Source organism: Syngnathoides biaculeatus, chromosome 7 (genome assembly GCF_019802595.1).
Source record: "Syngnathoides biaculeatus isolate LvHL_M chromosome 7, ASM1980259v1, whole genome shotgun sequence".
Classification (NCBI taxonomy): domain Eukaryota; kingdom Metazoa; phylum Chordata; class Actinopteri; order Syngnathiformes; family Syngnathidae; genus Syngnathoides; species Syngnathoides biaculeatus.
In genome coordinates, this window is record NC_084646.1 from 26,927,425 (window position 1) to 26,945,804 (window position 18,380).

General features: G+C 41.2%; 1 protein-coding gene and 1 long non-coding RNA gene across 6 annotated transcripts; one reads left to right on the forward strand and one right to left on the reverse strand.

Moving 5' to 3' along the window:
* Positions 1 to 730: 730 nt before the first annotated feature.
* Positions 731 to 13,728, forward strand: LOC133503243 (ankyrin repeat and MYND domain-containing protein 1-like). Of its 2 annotated transcripts, none has more exons than XM_061824643.1 (18): positions 731 to 2,002; positions 3,372 to 3,518; positions 3,586 to 3,780; positions 4,400 to 4,641; positions 4,792 to 5,008; positions 5,180 to 5,338; positions 5,739 to 6,020; positions 6,120 to 6,307; positions 6,399 to 6,570; positions 7,308 to 7,448; positions 7,752 to 7,859; positions 11,674 to 11,781; positions 11,865 to 11,987; positions 12,144 to 12,245; positions 12,441 to 12,606; positions 12,715 to 12,784; positions 12,877 to 13,028; positions 13,217 to 13,728. In XM_061824643.1, the coding sequence occupies exons 1-18, from the start codon at positions 1,814 to 1,816 to the stop codon at positions 13,396 to 13,398; spliced, it is 2,943 nt and encodes a 980-aa protein (XP_061680627.1). In that variant the 5' UTR covers positions 731 to 1,813; the 3' UTR covers positions 13,399 to 13,728. The 2 variants fall into 2 exon arrangements, with proteins under 2 accessions (XP_061680627.1, XP_061680628.1); XM_061824644.1 differs by lacking the exon at positions 731 to 2,002 and adding an exon at positions 2,687 to 2,824.
* LOC133503244 (uncharacterized) lies at positions 5,875 to 17,850 on the reverse strand. Of its 4 annotated transcripts, XR_009795689.1 has the most exons (7): positions 17,739 to 17,821; positions 13,160 to 13,232; positions 12,850 to 13,053; positions 8,143 to 8,241; positions 7,750 to 8,069; positions 6,111 to 6,276; positions 5,875 to 6,012 (listed from the first exon to the last, which is right to left on the reverse strand). It is a non-coding gene; the product is annotated as an uncharacterized LOC133503244 (long non-coding RNA). The 4 variants fall into 4 exon arrangements; XR_009795692.1 differs by lacking the exons at positions 5,875 to 6,012; positions 6,111 to 6,276 and adding an exon at positions 14,974 to 15,082 and having other exon boundaries at positions 7,855 to 8,069; positions 17,739 to 17,850; XR_009795691.1 differs by lacking the exons at positions 5,875 to 6,012; positions 6,111 to 6,276 and adding an exon at positions 14,960 to 15,082 and having other exon boundaries at positions 7,855 to 8,069; positions 17,739 to 17,850.
* Positions 17,851 to 18,380: the final 530 nt, after the last annotated feature.

Below are 18,380 nucleotides of genomic sequence, written 5' to 3' on the forward strand. Positions count from 1 at the left end.
ATTTAGAGTCTCCAATGGATTAATGTTTTTGTGATGTGCGAGGAAACCGGAGTGCCCAGAGAAAACCCACGCAGGCATGGAGAGAACATGCAAACTCCACACAGGTATGGCTGGGATTTAAACTCCGATGTCACAGTCTGAGCGCTCCCCCGTGCTGAAATGTCTTGTGATGAATACACATGTTACTAACGGGGGAACTATGGGTACGTAGCAGACACTTACTGGGAAATCGCCTGGTCTCATAGTTCCCCTTCTACATAGAGGGAGCTAACATACGTTATAACCTAACCCTAACCTTAAAATAAAAGCTGATAAAGATATACACATTTATGTACGTTCTCTGTGTTCGTCTTTCTGAGACGTCCATAGCGGACATGAACACCCGGCGATAAGTTATCAAATGGCACATATTGAAGCATGGATGGGGATGTTTCAGAATAGGAGCGCTCAGACTGTCACACCGGTCCTCAAAACTGAGGCCAATGCTCAAACGAGTTGTGGTGCCCGCCTATAACTCCAATCAGTATAATCAAACACAGCTTTTGTAGAACCATTAATAAATCTGCAAAAATGTCAACAATTCTTTCTTTTCTGTCAATATGAACTGCTGTTTGTATATGAATGAGAGGGTGCACTTTTTTTTTAAGCAAATGGCTGGTTGCAATATAACAAAAGGGTGTAAAACTTAAGGGGTTCTGAATACTTTCTGTACCCAGTGTAGCTGCTGCTTGTTTTTGGAGCATTTTCCCTTCAGTTTGGTCTTCAGCAAGTGAAAGGTATGGTTAATTGGATTCAGGTCAGGTGATTGACTTAGTTATTCCATAACATTCCACTTATTGGCCTAAAACAAAAAGAAACTGGTTGCTTTTGCAGTATACTTCGTGTCATCGTACACCTGCACTATGAAGTGCTGTCCAAAGAGCTCTGAAGCACTTCGCTGAACATTAGCAGATACAGATAAACAAGCTCACTGTAGGGATGTGGCTATTCAACTCTCAGGCTGGGAAAGAACCCAAGTTGGTGTGTGAGGTTTAGAAGGTCTGACTAGATAAAGTTGGGCTTGCGTCCAAGCACAATTTGTGTATCACCTCTTAGAAGGTTGAGCTTTCTTCTACTCTGGGTTGAAAGGTGCTAAGCAGGGGTTGTTTTTTTATTGCTCCCAGTCTCTGTCTGTACATTAAAGAGACTAGTGACTGTATTAGTGCAAAAAAAAAAGTGCTTCTACTAAATTCTGGGCAAAGGGTCTAAACATATGTAGCTGTGTGATATACCTTTCTTATTTTTTTAATAAGCAAAAATGTCAACATTTTTTTAATACTAATATAGGATGTCTTGTATACATGAATGAGGGGGGAAAGACTGTTTTCACCTTGGTAGCTTGTGTAACAGCGCCCCCCTCGGGCTAAAAGGACCAACTTTTGGGAATGCACGGACATGCTTTGTGTCAAATCAGCTTCAGTATTGTACATAAAAAGCGATTTTAACTGTAATGAAGTATAATTTTGTTGATCTACTTTGGGGGTGCATGGTACCTTTCAGCCTGTGACTGCATTCGCTTTGCCTGAGGCGTCATCTAATACCACCCTGAAGCAATTAAGAAAAAAAAAAAACTAAGATGTCTTTGCTATGACGCGTGTTGACTTTTATAACATTGCTATTTGGACACGTCTCAAACAAAGTACTGTATTTCAAAATGTAGCCCACTCTTAACCTTATACACATGGAAAGACTGCAAAACTAAACACCCAAAAAGGCACTGGGAAAAGAAATCAAGGTGGCATTTTCCCAAACTTTCGGCTAAGGGCCTGGACGAATGTTGTCAAACTGCCCAGCTCTTGTGACGACCAGGCCGCGGCCTGGAGGGAGTCCGAACAGTGGAGCCGGCGAGGTGAGACGACAAGGTTTCGGTGTCCAGGAGTTTCTCGACGGCTCCAAATACGAGGGCAATTTTGTTCATGGCCTCAAACACGGGAAGGGAAGGTACACCTGGAAAAGTGGAGAGGTAAGGTGAACAGCAACCAGGATGTTTACTAGCCAATAATAGATTCTGGTTAGACTATCGATATTCCCTACATGAAGCAACAATTTTTATAAATATACTGGAAGAGACTTGTACAAAGGAGTGGTATTCTTCAATGTGTTCAAACCCTTTGTGTATCAGAGGAAAGTTAGACGTAATTTTATTTATGGCTACTACAGAACGTACACTCTCACAATATAATGGGATCCGTACAAAACTTTACACATTCCTGAAACAGAAGTGCATTTTTCTTCAAATTAAAGTTAGTGTTAAAATATTTGAAACACTTCTCAGTACATAAAATGAGGTGTTAATGAGTCGAAATACCAAAGAAGCACTTTCATGCATCACAGTGTATCATAGCAACCCACAGTACTAGAGAAGTACAAGTGCGTTCATTTGTTCAATAATATGGAATTCACAATATGTAGAGGTTAGCACACAATATGATTCCCAACCATTTCTATCCGCCCGTCCATTTTCTTTGCCGCTTATTCTTACAAGGTTTGCGGAAGTGCTGGAGCTGATCCCAGCTATCAACGGGCAGGGTACACCCTGAACTGGTTGCCAGCCAATCGCAGGGCACTTAGAGACAAACAGCTGCACTCGCACTCACACTTAAGGGCCAATTTGGAGTCTTCAATGAATGCATGTTTTTGGGATGTGGGAGGAAACTGGAGTGCCTTTAGAAAACCCACGCAGGCACGGGAAGTACATGCAAGGTCCACACAGGGAGGGCCGAGATTGAACCCTGGTCCTTAGCACTGAGGTCAACGCCACCGTGCCACCCCGTTTTATTTAATGGTTTGTTTTTTATGCAGCTGCACTACTCAATAAATCAAACCATAAAATTGACATACAAATGCTTGGGTAGTTTTGAGCAAGCGATTTAATGGACAGAAAAATAAGTACACAGGTTATTTCTTGATGATATAACAGCCATATTTTGTGCATTTATATTTTTGGCTACAACAATGTCCAGATGTTGCAAAATGTGGTATAAAATACACATAAGAATAGAAGACAGTGCATTTTAAAAATGATGTAAAGCAGTCAAAACTGAAAAGGAAAGGAAAAAATACATTACTAAAATGCTGTAGATAAAACATTCTGTAATGCGAAAAATTACATTTACGTATCTGCCAGAACACTTGGCGATACATCGCTTTTCTGTCCACAACATCTTTTTCATTTATCGTTAACAACCGTCCACTGTTTTAGAAATATTCAGTCCCCATTGAGCCACACATTCCACTGAGCGATGTCACGGGTTTCTCTTCTTAAACTGTTTACTTATCAATCAGTAAAACAACCACCAGTAACATTCCTTCTTTTTTCCTGCTGTGTGGAGTTCTATGAGGGTTCTTTCTACAAAGACTACAGGCATGGTGACGGAATCTACTGTTGGCCAACAGGGAACAAATTCATTGGAAAATTCTACCTTAACTGGAGAGAAGGTTATGGAAAACATATTTTTCCCGATGGAGCCACATTTAAGGTAACCTAAATGCAATTGACTTTGTAGATATTATTGAATGGGGACAAAGTACTTTTCTGCTTTTCAGGGTTTGTACCATAATGACCAGAGGTTCGGTCCTGGTGTGCTTAGTGAGCCGACGGGTTGTCAGGATGTCGGACTTTGGCACGGGAAGCATCTGATACAACTTTGTAACACAGTACAAGGCAGCTTCAGCCTAAAAAATGTTACTGAATATGCTGACTATTTGGAGGAAACCATCTTTTCACATTCTCAAAATCAGGTAAAATTATATTATAGTTCCATGACTTCAATCATTCTTTTATTATATTAGTTTTTGTTGCTACTTTATAATAAAATTGAATTAAAATTTCATACTAATCTAATTTAGAAAATGATGACTCAAAAACACACAACCAAATTTCAGGTCCTGAAACATGTTTGGTAAAGTTGAATCTAGAGGAAAACATGGAAAAATAGTTTTTGGTGACATTTGTTGGGTTTTAGTCATTTTATTTAAAAAAAAAAATATATTGAAAAGAAAATTGTAGCCTCACAGTTCTGAGGACTGGGTTTCAAATACCGGTCTCTCCTGTGTGGCTTTTCCATGTTCTCCCCAAGGCAGAATGGGTTTCCTCTAGGTACATCTCCAAAACATTCGTGGGAGGTTAATTGATGACTCTAAATTGACCTTGGTGTGAATATGAGTCCAAATTGTGAGTTGTTTATATGTTCCATGTGATTGGCTGACAACCAGTTCAGGGTGTACCCCGCCTCTCCCCCACACACAGCTTTGATAGGCTCCAGCACACCTGTGACTCTTGTGAATACAAGGGGTACAGAAAATGGATGGATGGATCTTAAAAGATCGCGTTTACTGTATTCTATACTATCTCCCCAAGGTCGACACGGATGAAACTGGGCTGCTTCATGACAGAAATAATGCCATCCCGTGTGGTATTGAGAGTTATTCTACAGATGGTGACCACCTACCGTTGCCCCCAGGGCGTCGAAGAGAGTTTGATGAACATTTTTATGGCCAGCAGTGGGAACCTGATTCCCACACATATGAAGGCTACAAACGAGATCCATACGCCAGTCTACCCTTACAATCTCGTATGCTGGAACACATTCACACACACAGGTCAGAACAAAAAGTTCTTAACTCAACCCTACATAGAAGCTTTGGTAGTACCAAAATGTTTAAAAACATCTGCACTTGTTTTCGATGCTTGATCATAAAAATGAAATGCAGTCACAGGTTATAATGTATACATTTGTGTTTATCTCTCAGACAACAGGCTGAAACTTTAGACTGGGATGTTGGAGCAGTTATTTCATTAAAAAGGGAAAATTTTGCTCCAAAAGGACATTTGGAAGTCACATCTGAGCTGTTGATCCATCATGCTTCCGTCGGAAAAGGACCGGCTATTTTAAATATTCTCCTTGATGGCCTTGTTCACCCTGATGTAGCAGATTCTCAGGGACACACTGCACTGATTGCTGCCACAGTAATACACTATGAATTTTTCTTCAAATGTGATTTATGGATTTGGATTGGCTTGTTTGCTAAGTTCATGTCATATCAATCATACAATTAGGAATGTTTAAACTTGGGCTGTTATTTGTCAGTGTGTGCAAATAGTTTCATTATGAGGTCTTCTGTCATGTTTGTTTTTCAGGTCAACTGCCACAACGATGTAGTCCAGTTGTTGTTAGATTTGGGTGCTGACATTGACAGGATGAATGGCGAGGGGATGTCGGCCTTGTCTGTGTGTCATGTACTCTACTATCCTTTTCAGACTCTATACACGTTTCCTGGTCTTACATCAAAAACACAAGTATGACAGCATACTGTTTATTTTTTTTTCACATTGCAAAAATTTCAGAAAGAATTCAGACCTCACTGTTTTTCCCCATTCCCATTACTTTACATAGACAAACAAAATATGACTTTTGTTCATCTTTTCCGGTTTGACCCACATTGCAATGGTCATGGGGATGACAACACTGAAGACGTACTGTTTACAACTCTTATCAGATATTTCATGATATAATATATTTCCGAAAACATTTTTTTTTCAGTGGCAGTGTGTGTTATTGCAGGATGTAGCAAGTAAAAACATGACTGAACATTCCAAATGAAATGTATTAAAGCAGTCTGACTCCTTTCTGAAGTCAATGTATAACATTTCTTTCCATAACTTAGTCAAAGTAACATCAGATTGTGTATATTTTCAGACGGCATCCACTACCATATGTCATCAGAATAGGTTGGGGGAGTCAACTAAAGTACCCTCTTTTAATAAGAAAGTAAGAGGAAAAGTAAGACCCAGAAGAGAAGATGCCAGATTAGAAGGTGGTGATAAAATAAGAGATTATTATGAGGCTGAAGGGAGGGATAAGGATGATGCTGGGAATGAAGAGAAAGTGCTGCTTTCAGAACACTCCATTGAAGTGAAGGAAGGCCATATTGTCCTCGGCAGCGTGAAGTGGAAAGAATATTCATCAAAAACTGCCAAGGTAGAGATAAAAAACAAAAAGACAATGATGTTAATAATGAGATTTGTTTCAATCGGCTCTTTGAATTTACTGGTTTTTATTTCATCCAACCTTTCACAGCAGGACACAAACAAGAATGCGATCCCAGTGCAAGCCTTTGACTCTGCCTGCTGCATGTACAGCTACAGTATCCACGTCACAGAGAAAGTTCTTCAGGGAGCTGCTGAAGCTCTGAGTCATGCTTGGTTTCAACAGCATTCTGGTGATACTGGAGAGACTGTTCGCAAAATGGCTGCAATGAAATTTGAGTGGGTCTCTTCCCTTACTCGTCATTTTCTGTTCCCCCCCCCACCCCTCCATGTATCCATATAGATTTGTTGCATGGGTTTCTGTCTCCAGGCACCGTGTTCGTTTAACCACACTGAATCTGCTACTGGATAGGGGTGCTGACCCAAACACGTCCAGAATTCCCTTGCCTGTCATCTTTTTGGCCATTTTGGCGGCAGACACAAAGACCGTCAAGAAACATCTATTGTGTGGCGCACGAACAGATATTTCTCTCCCACCTGAGGTATCGTAGGATAGTAGTGTCCCTGCCTTTAAAATGATTTCACTTTGGAACTAGCTCCAACTGCTAAATTTATTTGTGCAAATGATAACTTTATATTTTCCTCATACTAAAGATGGTTGAATAAGTCTGTCCACATACATAGACGCAAATGCTTTTAGGTGCTATTTATTGAATCGATTTAGAAGACTGGAAATGTTAGGTATGGTATAAAATATATAGAATCCATAATCCTTATCCTCATGTGGGTAGCAGGCATTCTGTAGCCTATCCTAGCTATCTTCGGGTGGAAGTCATGGCACACCTTGAACTTGTCGCTAGCCAATCGCAGGGCACATAGAAACACACAACCCTTCGCATTCACTTTCACACTGACAGGCAATTTGGAATATTCAATTAACCTGCCATGCATGTTTTTGGGGTATAACCAGACAAAAATCCATGCAGGTGTGGGTAGAACATGTAAACTCCACATAAGCAATGCCAGATTTGAACATGGGTCCTCAGAACTGTGAGGCAGATGTGCTAACCAGTCATCTGTTCCAACTAATATAGATGTCATTTGGTAGTTAAAAATAAAAAAAAAGTCTTATCAAACTAATCTAATCGACCTGCAGATTGTGTGAAGTTAAGAACACGAAACACTTGGGCAAAATATTCATTGAAAAATACCACTTGTGGTAATTGCAGCGACTTGACCCTTTCCGCTTTGCATAAGCCAGCTAATCAATGTGTTGTAGAGGAAAGGCCTTTATCCTCTACATGTTGCTGCAGCACTGCCAGGTCTAGAAGGTCCCGAAATCACAAAACTGCTGCTGCATGCATTAACGGATCCAGATGCACGTGCGCGCGACCAGGATGATGTCTACGAACCAGATCAGGTGTGCAGTACAGACCTCCTTCGAATAGGAAAACATTTTTTTTTAATCTAAGTAATTGACAGGCTTCTCAAAATCAAATAGTTCACAGATTCTTTGCACACAAAAAAAATGATTTCACATATGACAAAGACTCGCCGTATCTTCCACTCACAAACCAGGCTAAACTTGGCTCCTTCTTGGCATACAAAGAAAGTATGACCTCTTGAGACCAATTATTACTTTCCACATGGGCAGTGTTTAGGCGCAATCTTGTGGCATTTTAAGAGAAACGCCTGTAACCCTGTAAAAAAAAAAATCTTACAGGGTTCCACGATAACGAGAAAATCCTGGAAGCTCAGTGAGAAGCCACGTCCAAAAGAGGGAGGTCGAACAGCTCTGCACATAGCCTGCCAGAGAGACAGCGACTACTGTGTGAGTTAATCCAGCAGGAAAATACAGTGTGTTTAAAAAAATGAGCGATGCATTGCAACGCAAACATTCCCAAACCCCAATTAGTGAACTAATATTTAGGGCATTTTCACACTGCAGTTGGTTTTGTTGGTGTTCACCGCAAGGCAGGGCAATCGGACAACGATGTTCCCATGCAAGCTTGCCCATATTTGGAAGTTGCTGCTCCACGACCTACCAAAAAATAATATAGATTCTTTTGTTGGTGGTTGATTTATTTGCATTATTTATTTATTTGCTTGCTTACTTGGTTACTTAGGGTAACTATTTCAGTGGAGGGTTTGAGCTTCTTCTGGGATTTCTCTGTGTTTTAATTTAAGTCGATCAGTCGAACAGAACAGAATCTCTAGAGGGGGGAGAGAGACAAAGACAAAGCGCTAATTGTAAACAGAATGAGAAAAGCAAATCCTTACATATCTACAACAGGAAACATTGATGTGGGACTCTCATCCCTATAAACATTCTAAAATAGATATTGTAATGAAAAATACATAACAGTATTCACTTCAATGTCTATACGAAAAAATAAATGTCAGCGGATCGTGCATCATCCATGCACAAAGTTGCGCAATTGAGTGTCCCTCGACATTCTAACCTTCCGCCGTTGAAAACGTGCAGTGCCTGCTACTATAGAAGCCAAACAATAGAGATATTCGGATTTTTCCGACGCCCCTTCTGACACCGAAGCTCTTTTCGAAAAGGACAACACCACACAACCGAGTGAAGTTACCGGGGCAATATTCCACTGTTGTTTCGAGCCCTCAGGATAATATTCCACTATTGTTTCGAGCCATAGTCAGATGATATTGCGATCACGGCCAAACCATATCCCCGTCCAATCGACTTCCGCGGCGGAGATGAGCCATCGCGGCTCATCGCAGCCGGCCAGTGTGCCTTATGACAGAGCCGAGCGGTGCTGCTTTAGGGGGGTGGTAACAGACGCCGCAGTACTGAGCAACACAGTCGAGCCGGGGCGCTTTATGCGCACATGCGACTGAATCATGCATTCTCGGCTGGGTTCTTCAGAGCCGCCCCCGTCGCAAAGCCCGACGCGCAGCCTTCGCAGAAGCTGTGACCGCCGAACGTGGCGCCTCAGCTGGTGTGGCTGATTTTCGGTGCCGTGGTGGCATATAAGGAGGTGGTGGAGCTGAGCCATGCTGCTTTTAGGGGTATGTTCAAAGCCGCTGCAGTACGCGATGAACACTATCGAGACAAGGCTGAGTGAGACATTGTTGGCTGGGCGACGCGCACATCAACACATTTCATACGCGGATCTTTTGTTACGTTATGAGAGAGACCGATAACGTGGTCCGCCCCAAACTATTATTTTTTTTAGTAGCTGTATACACACCTACCTGTTATTTGGAACCCACGAAGCTCTCGTCCTCTGCACACGTGCAAACCATTTTTCACAACAAACAGGGTCTCTTTCAAACTTATGAAGGGTAATTCCAATCTCCCGAGTGTTCAAGCAATGTCCAGAAATGCAATGAGCCAGCATTTTGGCTAACACAAAGGAACAACGAGCTACCTTCCGGGAGGTAAAACTAATGGAACCAAACGAGTCCACTAGGAGGCGCCGCTGTCCTTTACGTCACTTCCTGCTTCTTCTCGAAAACAAATCCCTGAGAGGATTTTCATGGCGGGAGTTACAAAAAGCTGTACACGTCAAAATCATGTTTTGTGGTGAAAAAACACATGGGACCATACTGGCTGTGGGTTTTTCATTAATAATATACCAAAAATCATCCATTTCATGACAGGCCCACTGTAAAAATGGATGTTGAATGAGACTGTAATGCTCAACCATGTGAAGGAAGTACAGGACAAGATATGACATGACAAGGATAGGAGTAGAAGCAATACAAGGGTTGTGAACCCGGATATAGAACTGAAGTGTGGTGGGACTGACTTAAGTGAATTATAGAGGTCTATAGAGCGACAATATAAGTGGGGGGTAGATGAGCAATTTACATTGACACGAATTATTTATCGCAATAAATGAGTCCTCCCACACTTAGTGAAAGAATCCCCGGGGTGTATGCCCACAGAGACATGCAAGTTAATACACAACGTACATGCAAAAAGACTGACAGAAATGTCCTATAATGGACCTTTCCGACTGGTGATCTTAAGCTCCGCCTCCTTAACTACAGTTTCCATGTGCCACAACCTTCCAAAATGACAACAGAACAGGTTTGAAGTCGATTCTCTATCACGTATTCCAGATAATATTACGGTATGCTTTTTTGGCAAATGTGTCAGACATGTCCGAGAGAGTTCTACAGAGGGGTCTTGAGTATTTCATGCAAGGATATATTTCCAGTACATGGAATTAAGATTTTGGACAGAGCAGGACGCAATGTCAGTTACAGTGAAATGTTGGCGATCGATGCAAAAGACACCTCACAAACTTCATGTTGAAATCCAACAGGGTAAAATAGTCGAATCGTATTTTACATGTAAAGCAGGGTGACTACTTTTTACTTGGAAAGATCATGAGTAATATCATTGTAGTCTTTATAAGTGAGTTAGGTAAGATTTTCTACAAGTGCATTTAAACAATGCTGATTAACTCAGTCAGTACTGTAGTCACCAGATGAAAAAGTTTGACTCGGCTCGTAATCGAACCCAGTGCTCTGTCTTAAAAGGCCGATGTGATACAAATAGACATTTCTCTTGAATGACATCGCGCATTTACGTATCACTAACCTGACTCTTCGTCATAAAACATTACACACAGCAGGTCAGTGATACACGAACAAAGTGAAAGTTGTTGTCCTGCAATGTTTAAAGCACTAATAATTGAACCAAACTCAGAGAAGATACTTCTCCCTCACTGAGCTTCGAACATACAGCCTTGTGTTTGTTGATATTGTTCGTAATTAGTTGTACGTGCGAACTTCCGCAAGCCTTAATCCATCGTAGACACTTCGTCAACTGTGTTTTAGGCTTTGGAAAATGAATCAACCGGGCCCCTTGTAACTTTGCAGGATATCTTTCATCAATTGCACCTTCCACAAGCTCATCTGAGGACCATTTTCTTCGTAACATTAACTTTTCCAAGCGCATGCCACTGACAACCGGTATTGCTTGTGGGACAACATGGCAGCTGGGACGTGTCGAGCCAGGGGTTAAGACAATGCAGCTATCTGATTGGCTATTATTGTACGAGTGATTTGACAGGTCGGAAAAGTCCATTGCTGTGCCTGCAACATGGAGGCGACGGACACCACCCAACCAATCGAGGATATGGCCAGACCAAGGAAAACAACTAATGTACGGGACATTTCCCACATCGAGGAACCGAAGTCGGTCCGCCAGCCAGTACAAAGCCCCTGGCAAACAACCCTCAGAACCCCCTGTCCCAGGAAAAAAGGAACCCCCCTCCACAACCAACAGGGCCCCAGAATGCAGCCAGTCCCCGTCCAGCCCGAGGACAAGAGAATGTCCCTCATTTGTTGGGACCAGCCATTGGCCGTTGAAGGGGAGCCCCAACACCACGTAGCCATCCACCCTCAGGAGTACCACCGTGTAACTAAGTGAAAAACCCACCTTCTCCCCTGCTGCTATTACTGCACGTGGCTCCACCCCCGAGTGGTGCGGTGTGGTCTGTTTGCTATGACTCTGCCAACCCCTCCCCTATTGAATGTGCTGTCTCATGCCACTCCAGAGTGGAAAATAATGCATCAATTCTTTCTCCAAAGATTATTACGACAAATTGTTTTCTAGCACCGTTGTGTCTTTGAATGACCTTTGTGCTTCCATTTTTATACAGAATGCCAGCAAGGTAGTGTCTCTCTTGCTCTCCTATAAAGCCAGCACAGATCTCCTCTGGAGTGGGCATTCCCCCCTGTCTTTGGCCATAGCAAGTGGCAATAACACGGTAAATCCCCTGTCACAAACGTCCGAACACAGACCGATACACAATCCATTAAATCGAGTGATCCTCGTGATTTTCCTATGCAGGCAGTGGAAGAGCTCTTAAAAGGAGCTGCTGATCCCAACCTTCCCTTGGGTCGGGGAGTGGGCAGTGCCCTTTGTGCCCTTGGAAACTTCAACTACCGTTTAGATGCTAACCGACCAAAACTGGTACTTACTTATTGGTATTTACTTCTAAAACTCTGCCCACTGTTCCAGTGTTTCACCATTTGTTGCGTTCACAGTACACTGTTGAATCCAAATGTCACATTTTGTTGAAAGTATGTTCATGGGTACATGATAATGGAAGACTAAATCTTATCATAGCTGGACATGTTAGAGAAGGTTGGTGCTGACATATTGATGCCAGTTCAGGTTGGGGATACCATCGGAACGGCAGTGGACTATGCTCACATCTCCTTCAACCAGGTAACACAATTTATAATCCCAAAGAATCTTTGCTGACTGGGAATGTATGAAACCTACTGTATACTGTGGGACTCTTTGAACATTAACAGTACTGTAAATGTTTTCTACCACACCAGTGCAGATGAACTCATAAGTGTTTGACATTGTGCTTATCTAAAAACAACAACAAAAATCAGCAATTATGCTATTCTCTAGGACTCTGGTATAGCCCACACTCCCTATCATGCTCTCAGCCTTGGGCAGAGAGAGACGTTCAGAATACAGCGCCAGCTGCTAAGCATGATGGGAAGTCTGCTGAAGAAGAGTGTTGTCCAGAGAGATAGGGAGTATCTTGAGAGAGAGGAGTACCTTGTACAAACTGGTAAGTATCTTGGTAAAATTCACATGAGCTTATAGTTTTAAGAGAGGGCATGCGCTCAAATGGAAAAGTGTGATGCCAGATTGAGTGAAGATATCTTCTTCCTCACAGATAAAGGTGCAATTTCTTATGATGCCAAATCCATTAATCAAAGTGAAATTCCCATTGGAGTCAAACGAAGGTGCAGTAAACAAAAAGAAACTTTTTGCACTTACATGCCATCCCATTCTTTTAACGTGCACTTACGGTATGTGTCATGGAATCTTTACTTAGGTCACCATTCAGGTTTTGCTACCACTGCGGTCGCTCTGCTGCTGTGAAGCTAACTGCTTGTACTCGCTGCCACAAAGTCTTTTACTGCTCCATGGCCTGCAAACTGATCGCATGGGATGAGAGACACAAAGAAGAGTGTCTGCGGGAGACGGGTAGGAATCAGTGGCTGATGAGCTTCTGGTTGACAGAGCAAAAGTACAGAATTAATTAATCCCACTCAAATTGTAAGGTTTAAGTAAAACTTCTGTTGAGTATTTTGATGGGCAATATCTGGAAAGCTCACTTATATTTTTAGTGTTGTATCTATTCCAATGACACTGTCTGCTCTCATCCAACTCAGGATCTGTTCCAATCACCTTTGAGAAGAGAGTCATGTTTCAGGCCAAAAAAGGACCAAAGACTGTCATCTTTGCATCAAGAAGACCGTTTCACGTCCAGTTTAAATCCCAAGTCCTGGTTATTGAAGACAATATTGCCGAGTGGCAATCTATTAACCTGAAGGAAAATTACAGCTACAACTGACAAGAGGGTGGCCCCTTGCCATATCGAATTGGCAAGGGCCATTCTGGACTGATTGCCAGCAAGTCAGTGAGCTCACTGATTTATTTTCACCCTGAGGTAAATTAGAGACATCAGTTAACCAAAACTACATGTTTTTGTTTCGCCACTATTGTGCCTGATGAGCCTTTTAACACGTTAAGTTTCTGCTTCATCTACCACGATACTGGAATGCCAGTTTTATATACTTTACCCTTACAATGTTATATCTACCCACCTCCCATTTTAAAGTATGAATCTACCAAGTGAAAATTTAAAATGTCTATGTACTTAGCATTAAAATGTTACATTTTGCTTGTGTTGTTTGTAATTGTAATGCATAAAAGAAACAGACAAAAGATTTTCAAGTCATTGGAGACAGAAGAGCAGTAACCATTAAATTTTTATGCATGTTCATACATTTTTAGATATTTTTTTAATCAATAATCACTCAGTACAGGACAAATAATTATTTTTAATGCAGGAAAGGATAGTCTTTGTGGTGTCCCTCGTGGTTTAATACTGTGCACCCTCTTTCTTTAGACTCTTTCTTGACATAGCCAGACTGAATTTTTTTGTCCACTAAATTCTCATGCTTTACCCCTAATCAACATGTATGAGGAAAAACTTAAACTGACAGTGTTATTGAGTATATTATAATCTGTTTCGTTTCCCCCTTGGATGAAGAATTGTTTGGAATTTGAAGACCCCAAATATCTTTATATCAATATTTTAAAATGGCAGGCATAGATCTCTGGTCAAACTGATAACATATTTAATATATTAACAAACGCAACGTAATCCTGAGTAGCAAATCCTGACCTGCAGTACATTATTCGTGAGTTAAGGAATAGCTTCTGTCGAAGGCATGTGGGTCATTCCCTTTCAATATAAGGAGTAAAGACTAAATGTTTTAAAAAGGTTTAGCGAGAGAAAGGTTGCGTTAAATTGTGTGCAATTATTGTAATAAATCAATGCCCCCCCCCCATTCTGATTGCCTTGATTCTATTATTCTAATTTACACCATTCAAGGTGGCACCGGAAGTCCACTACTTACTACAGGTTAAATTTTGTGGATATCTTGCATTTTGGTTAAACTGAGTATGTACAATTAATTGTCAAAAACATTCACCAAAAATCAAATATTCACCCAAAAAGCATTTTTTTTTCTCCACAGTTAATAAAAACGTTGTATCATGTCAGACATTTTCAAACTCTACAATTGCTGTTAATCTTTTTTTAAATTCCATTTATTATTTCTCAGTTACACGTAAGTGGTAGTGTTGGAAAATAATAGAAATAAGCTATCAACATTAACCTAAAGCAAAATTTCATCATACTAGAAAATCTCTTCTAAACATATACAAATGATTAGCTGTGAAAAATTGGTCCCTCTTATTAAGACGGTGAACATTGAAGATTGATTCTTGTCTGCCTGTGAAAGAATGTGATACAGAAATGTGACTGTAAATGTAATGCAATGTGACCAAATCATACAGTATTTTCTCAGTTTGTACTTTAGTTTACGCCAAAGGGTCATATGTACTTGAGTGCAAGTACTTCTGGACTGGCAGTGTGGAACCTCTGGAGGTGCTGGGTCTGTTTCTCCCTCCTCTTGGGTCGGGTTTTGTCCGTGTTGCCCTCTTGGTGGAGGGGTGGACCACCAATCCTGGTTGTGCAGGCACAAGAAATCTGTACGCCAGCTGACTAACATGCATGCATGTGATATGGCATTGATTCACCCAAAAAGTCAGGAAGACATTTGGCTTCGATTACTTCTACTTGGAGCACTAATACCAGTTTATATTGCAAACCCAGTTCCAATGGAGTTGGGATGTGGGATGTTAAAGCCCCACTGAGATTCCTATATGCATTGTAAAATAGATACTGTCATGAAAAATACATATTATTCACTTCAATGTCGATACAAAAACGTAAATATGAGTGGAAAGTGTGTCATCCATGAACAAAGTTGCAGAAGTCTCATTCGACATCCAAGTGGTAGCCATATTGCCTGCAACATCGTCGGCAGATGTTACACCGGGACATTCGCCATTGAAAACACATAGTGGTACCTGCTATGGGACACGGAAGGTCTTTTCGAAGAAGAGAACATCTCACAATTGAGTGAAGTGACCGGGGCAATATTACCCTATCATTTGAAGCCATATTTAGATGATATGCGGATCACTTCTAACTAACAACAGACACCCTGACAGTATGTATGAGCCACCCCGCCCAAAGCCGTGCTTGGATGACGAAGCGGCGTGGAAGCAGAGCTCGGCGGATGAGGTGCCGCCGAAGCGAGCGCATCGACACATTTAGCATACTCGACTTACGCACGCGGATTTTTTGTTATGTTCTGAGAGGATTACACCCCCCCCCCACTATTGTTTTTTTGTTGTTGTTGCTCTATACACACCTAGCTGTCATTTGGAACCCACGACGCTCTCGTCCTTTGCACCCGCGCAATCCATTTTTCACGACGAACCAGGTCTTTTGGAAAAGAATGATGAGTAAATCCATCCTCCTGAGTGTTCGAACAATATCCAGCAATACAACAAGATGGAATTTTGGCTAACACAAAGAAACAAAGAGCTACCTTCCAGCAGGTAAAACGAGTATAAAACACACGAGACCGCCTGAGTGCGCTCGTCACTTCCTGTTTCTTCTCCAAAACAAATCCCTCAAGAGGATTTTCATGGCAGGAGTTACATAAAGCCATATAAGTTAGAATCATTTTGTGTGGTGAAAAAACAGATGGGTACGTTCCGGCTGCCTTTTTTTTTTTTTTTTTTTAAACCTACTAAAAATCATACTCTTCTTGTCAGTGGGGCTTTAAATAAAAACAAAATACAGTTCAATTATTTGAAAATCATGTTCAACCTATATTTGATTGAATACACTACAAAGACAAGATATTTAATGTTTAAATTGATAAACATGTTGGGACAGATAGCTAAAAAGGTGGGCAAAGTTGAGGAATGCTCATCAAACAGAACAAATTAAGTTTGCATGCATGTTCATTGCAAGGAATTTAGGGATTGCATCAACTACACTCCATGATATCAAAAGGTTCAGAGAATGTGGAGAAATCACTGCATGTAAGTGGAAAGACCAAAAATGCCTGTGAAAGAATTCCACCCACAAAGTTTGAAAAATGCGTGTATTCAGTTCCCAAATGTTTTCTTAAATTTTGCTAAAAGAAAAAAGTGATTTAACACTGTGGTACACATGACTATCTGCTTTTTTTTTTTTTTTTTTTTTTTTTTTTTTTGAATGTGTTGCAACCATGAAATTTTAAATTCACTAACGTTTGCTCAAAATAATCACATTGTTCAGATTGAACAATAAATATCTTTGTAGTGTATTCAGTTAAATGTAGGTTGACCATGATTTACAAAATCATTGTATTTTGTTTTCATTTCTAACACCCAACTTCAATGGAAGTGGGTTTGTAAGATATCATCTCATGGGTTCTTACAGGTGTTTAAAAGCATCCCAACACAACACTATAGCACCCCCTCCCGACCCCGCATTCACATATAAAAAGGATGATTTTACTTTCTAACATTATTTGTAGTCAAATATCTCAACTGTCTACTGTTCAGATGTGTTTTGCACACCTATTCTCCTTGTCCGTGCTGGTCCTTTGTCTAGTGAAACATTTTCCTGTCCCGCGGGATTTTCATTTAAACATCAGACTGAGTTTTAAAAATTAATAAGTTATCTTTCAAAGTCCCCTTTTCCAACACGAAAGGCAGATCATTCTGCCATGCAGGACAGGTTAAAAAAATGGTAAATATTTTAGAAAATTAATTTTACACTTGTTTCCCTCCAATGCAAGACAGTAAATAATAATAAAAGTCCATCTTTTTTTTGTGACTAATTCTGACAAATAGGCACTGTGATTTAGCTGTAAAGCGTTGGTGTTACAGCTCTGAGGACCGGGGTTCAAATCCTGGCCTCGCCTGTGTGAGGTTTGCATGTTCTCTCCCCATGGCTGTGTGGGTTTTCTCTGGGCAGTCTGGTTTCCTCCCACATCCTAAAAACGTGCAACACTAGTTGGACACTCTAAATTGCCCGTAGGTGTGATTGTGAATATAACTGTTGTGTGTCTGTATGTGCCTTGCGATTGGCTGGAAACCAGTTCAGGATGTACCCCACCTCCTGCCCAATGACTGTCATAACCAGAACGCTCGGGCGGACCCAAATGCACGACTCGGTAGACAGGGATGCAGTTAAAGGAAGCTCTTATTCGTTCCAAGGTCATAAGCCGCAGAGTCAGTCAGTGTGAGCAGTAGTATCGAGAGCGTCAAGCTTACGGGGTTGGTCGGAGGACAAGCGGAGGTTGGTACACAGGGGTTCAGGATCAGAACTGATGAAGTGTGGGAACAAGGCATGGATGGCAAGGATCTGGGAAAACCAGACCGTCTGCTGGGTCCTAAATATACTGGGGTTAATTATCCCTGATAAGGTGCAGGTGTGCGGGGGATCCGCACCGCCAGGGCTGGGACCAGCAGGACCATGACAATGACAGCTGGGATTGGTTCCAGCACTCTTGCGAGGATAAACTCCTTAGAAAATGGATGGATGGATACTGACAAATATTCCACACAATCACAATAAGAGTGTTTTTACTGCTTTTTAGTGATTTTTTTTTTTTGGGGGGGGGGCAATTAATTGCTTCCAATTTCTATGTAATGCCAGAAATCAATAAATCTTGACCTGTTGTACTAAATTATTTCCTTTGCCAACCACTACAGCAATCAGAAAAACATTTATATTATTTTTTAATATTTTTTTACTATTATTAGCTTGGATTGGCTCCAGCACTGATATGATCATTGTGAGGATAAGCGGTTAAGAAAATGGATGGATGAATTTTGGTGAATATTTTGCCAGTTAATTGCATCCCATCTCAAGTTTGAGCTGTAGTAAGTCGCAGTGTCCCGTTGCTACTAAAT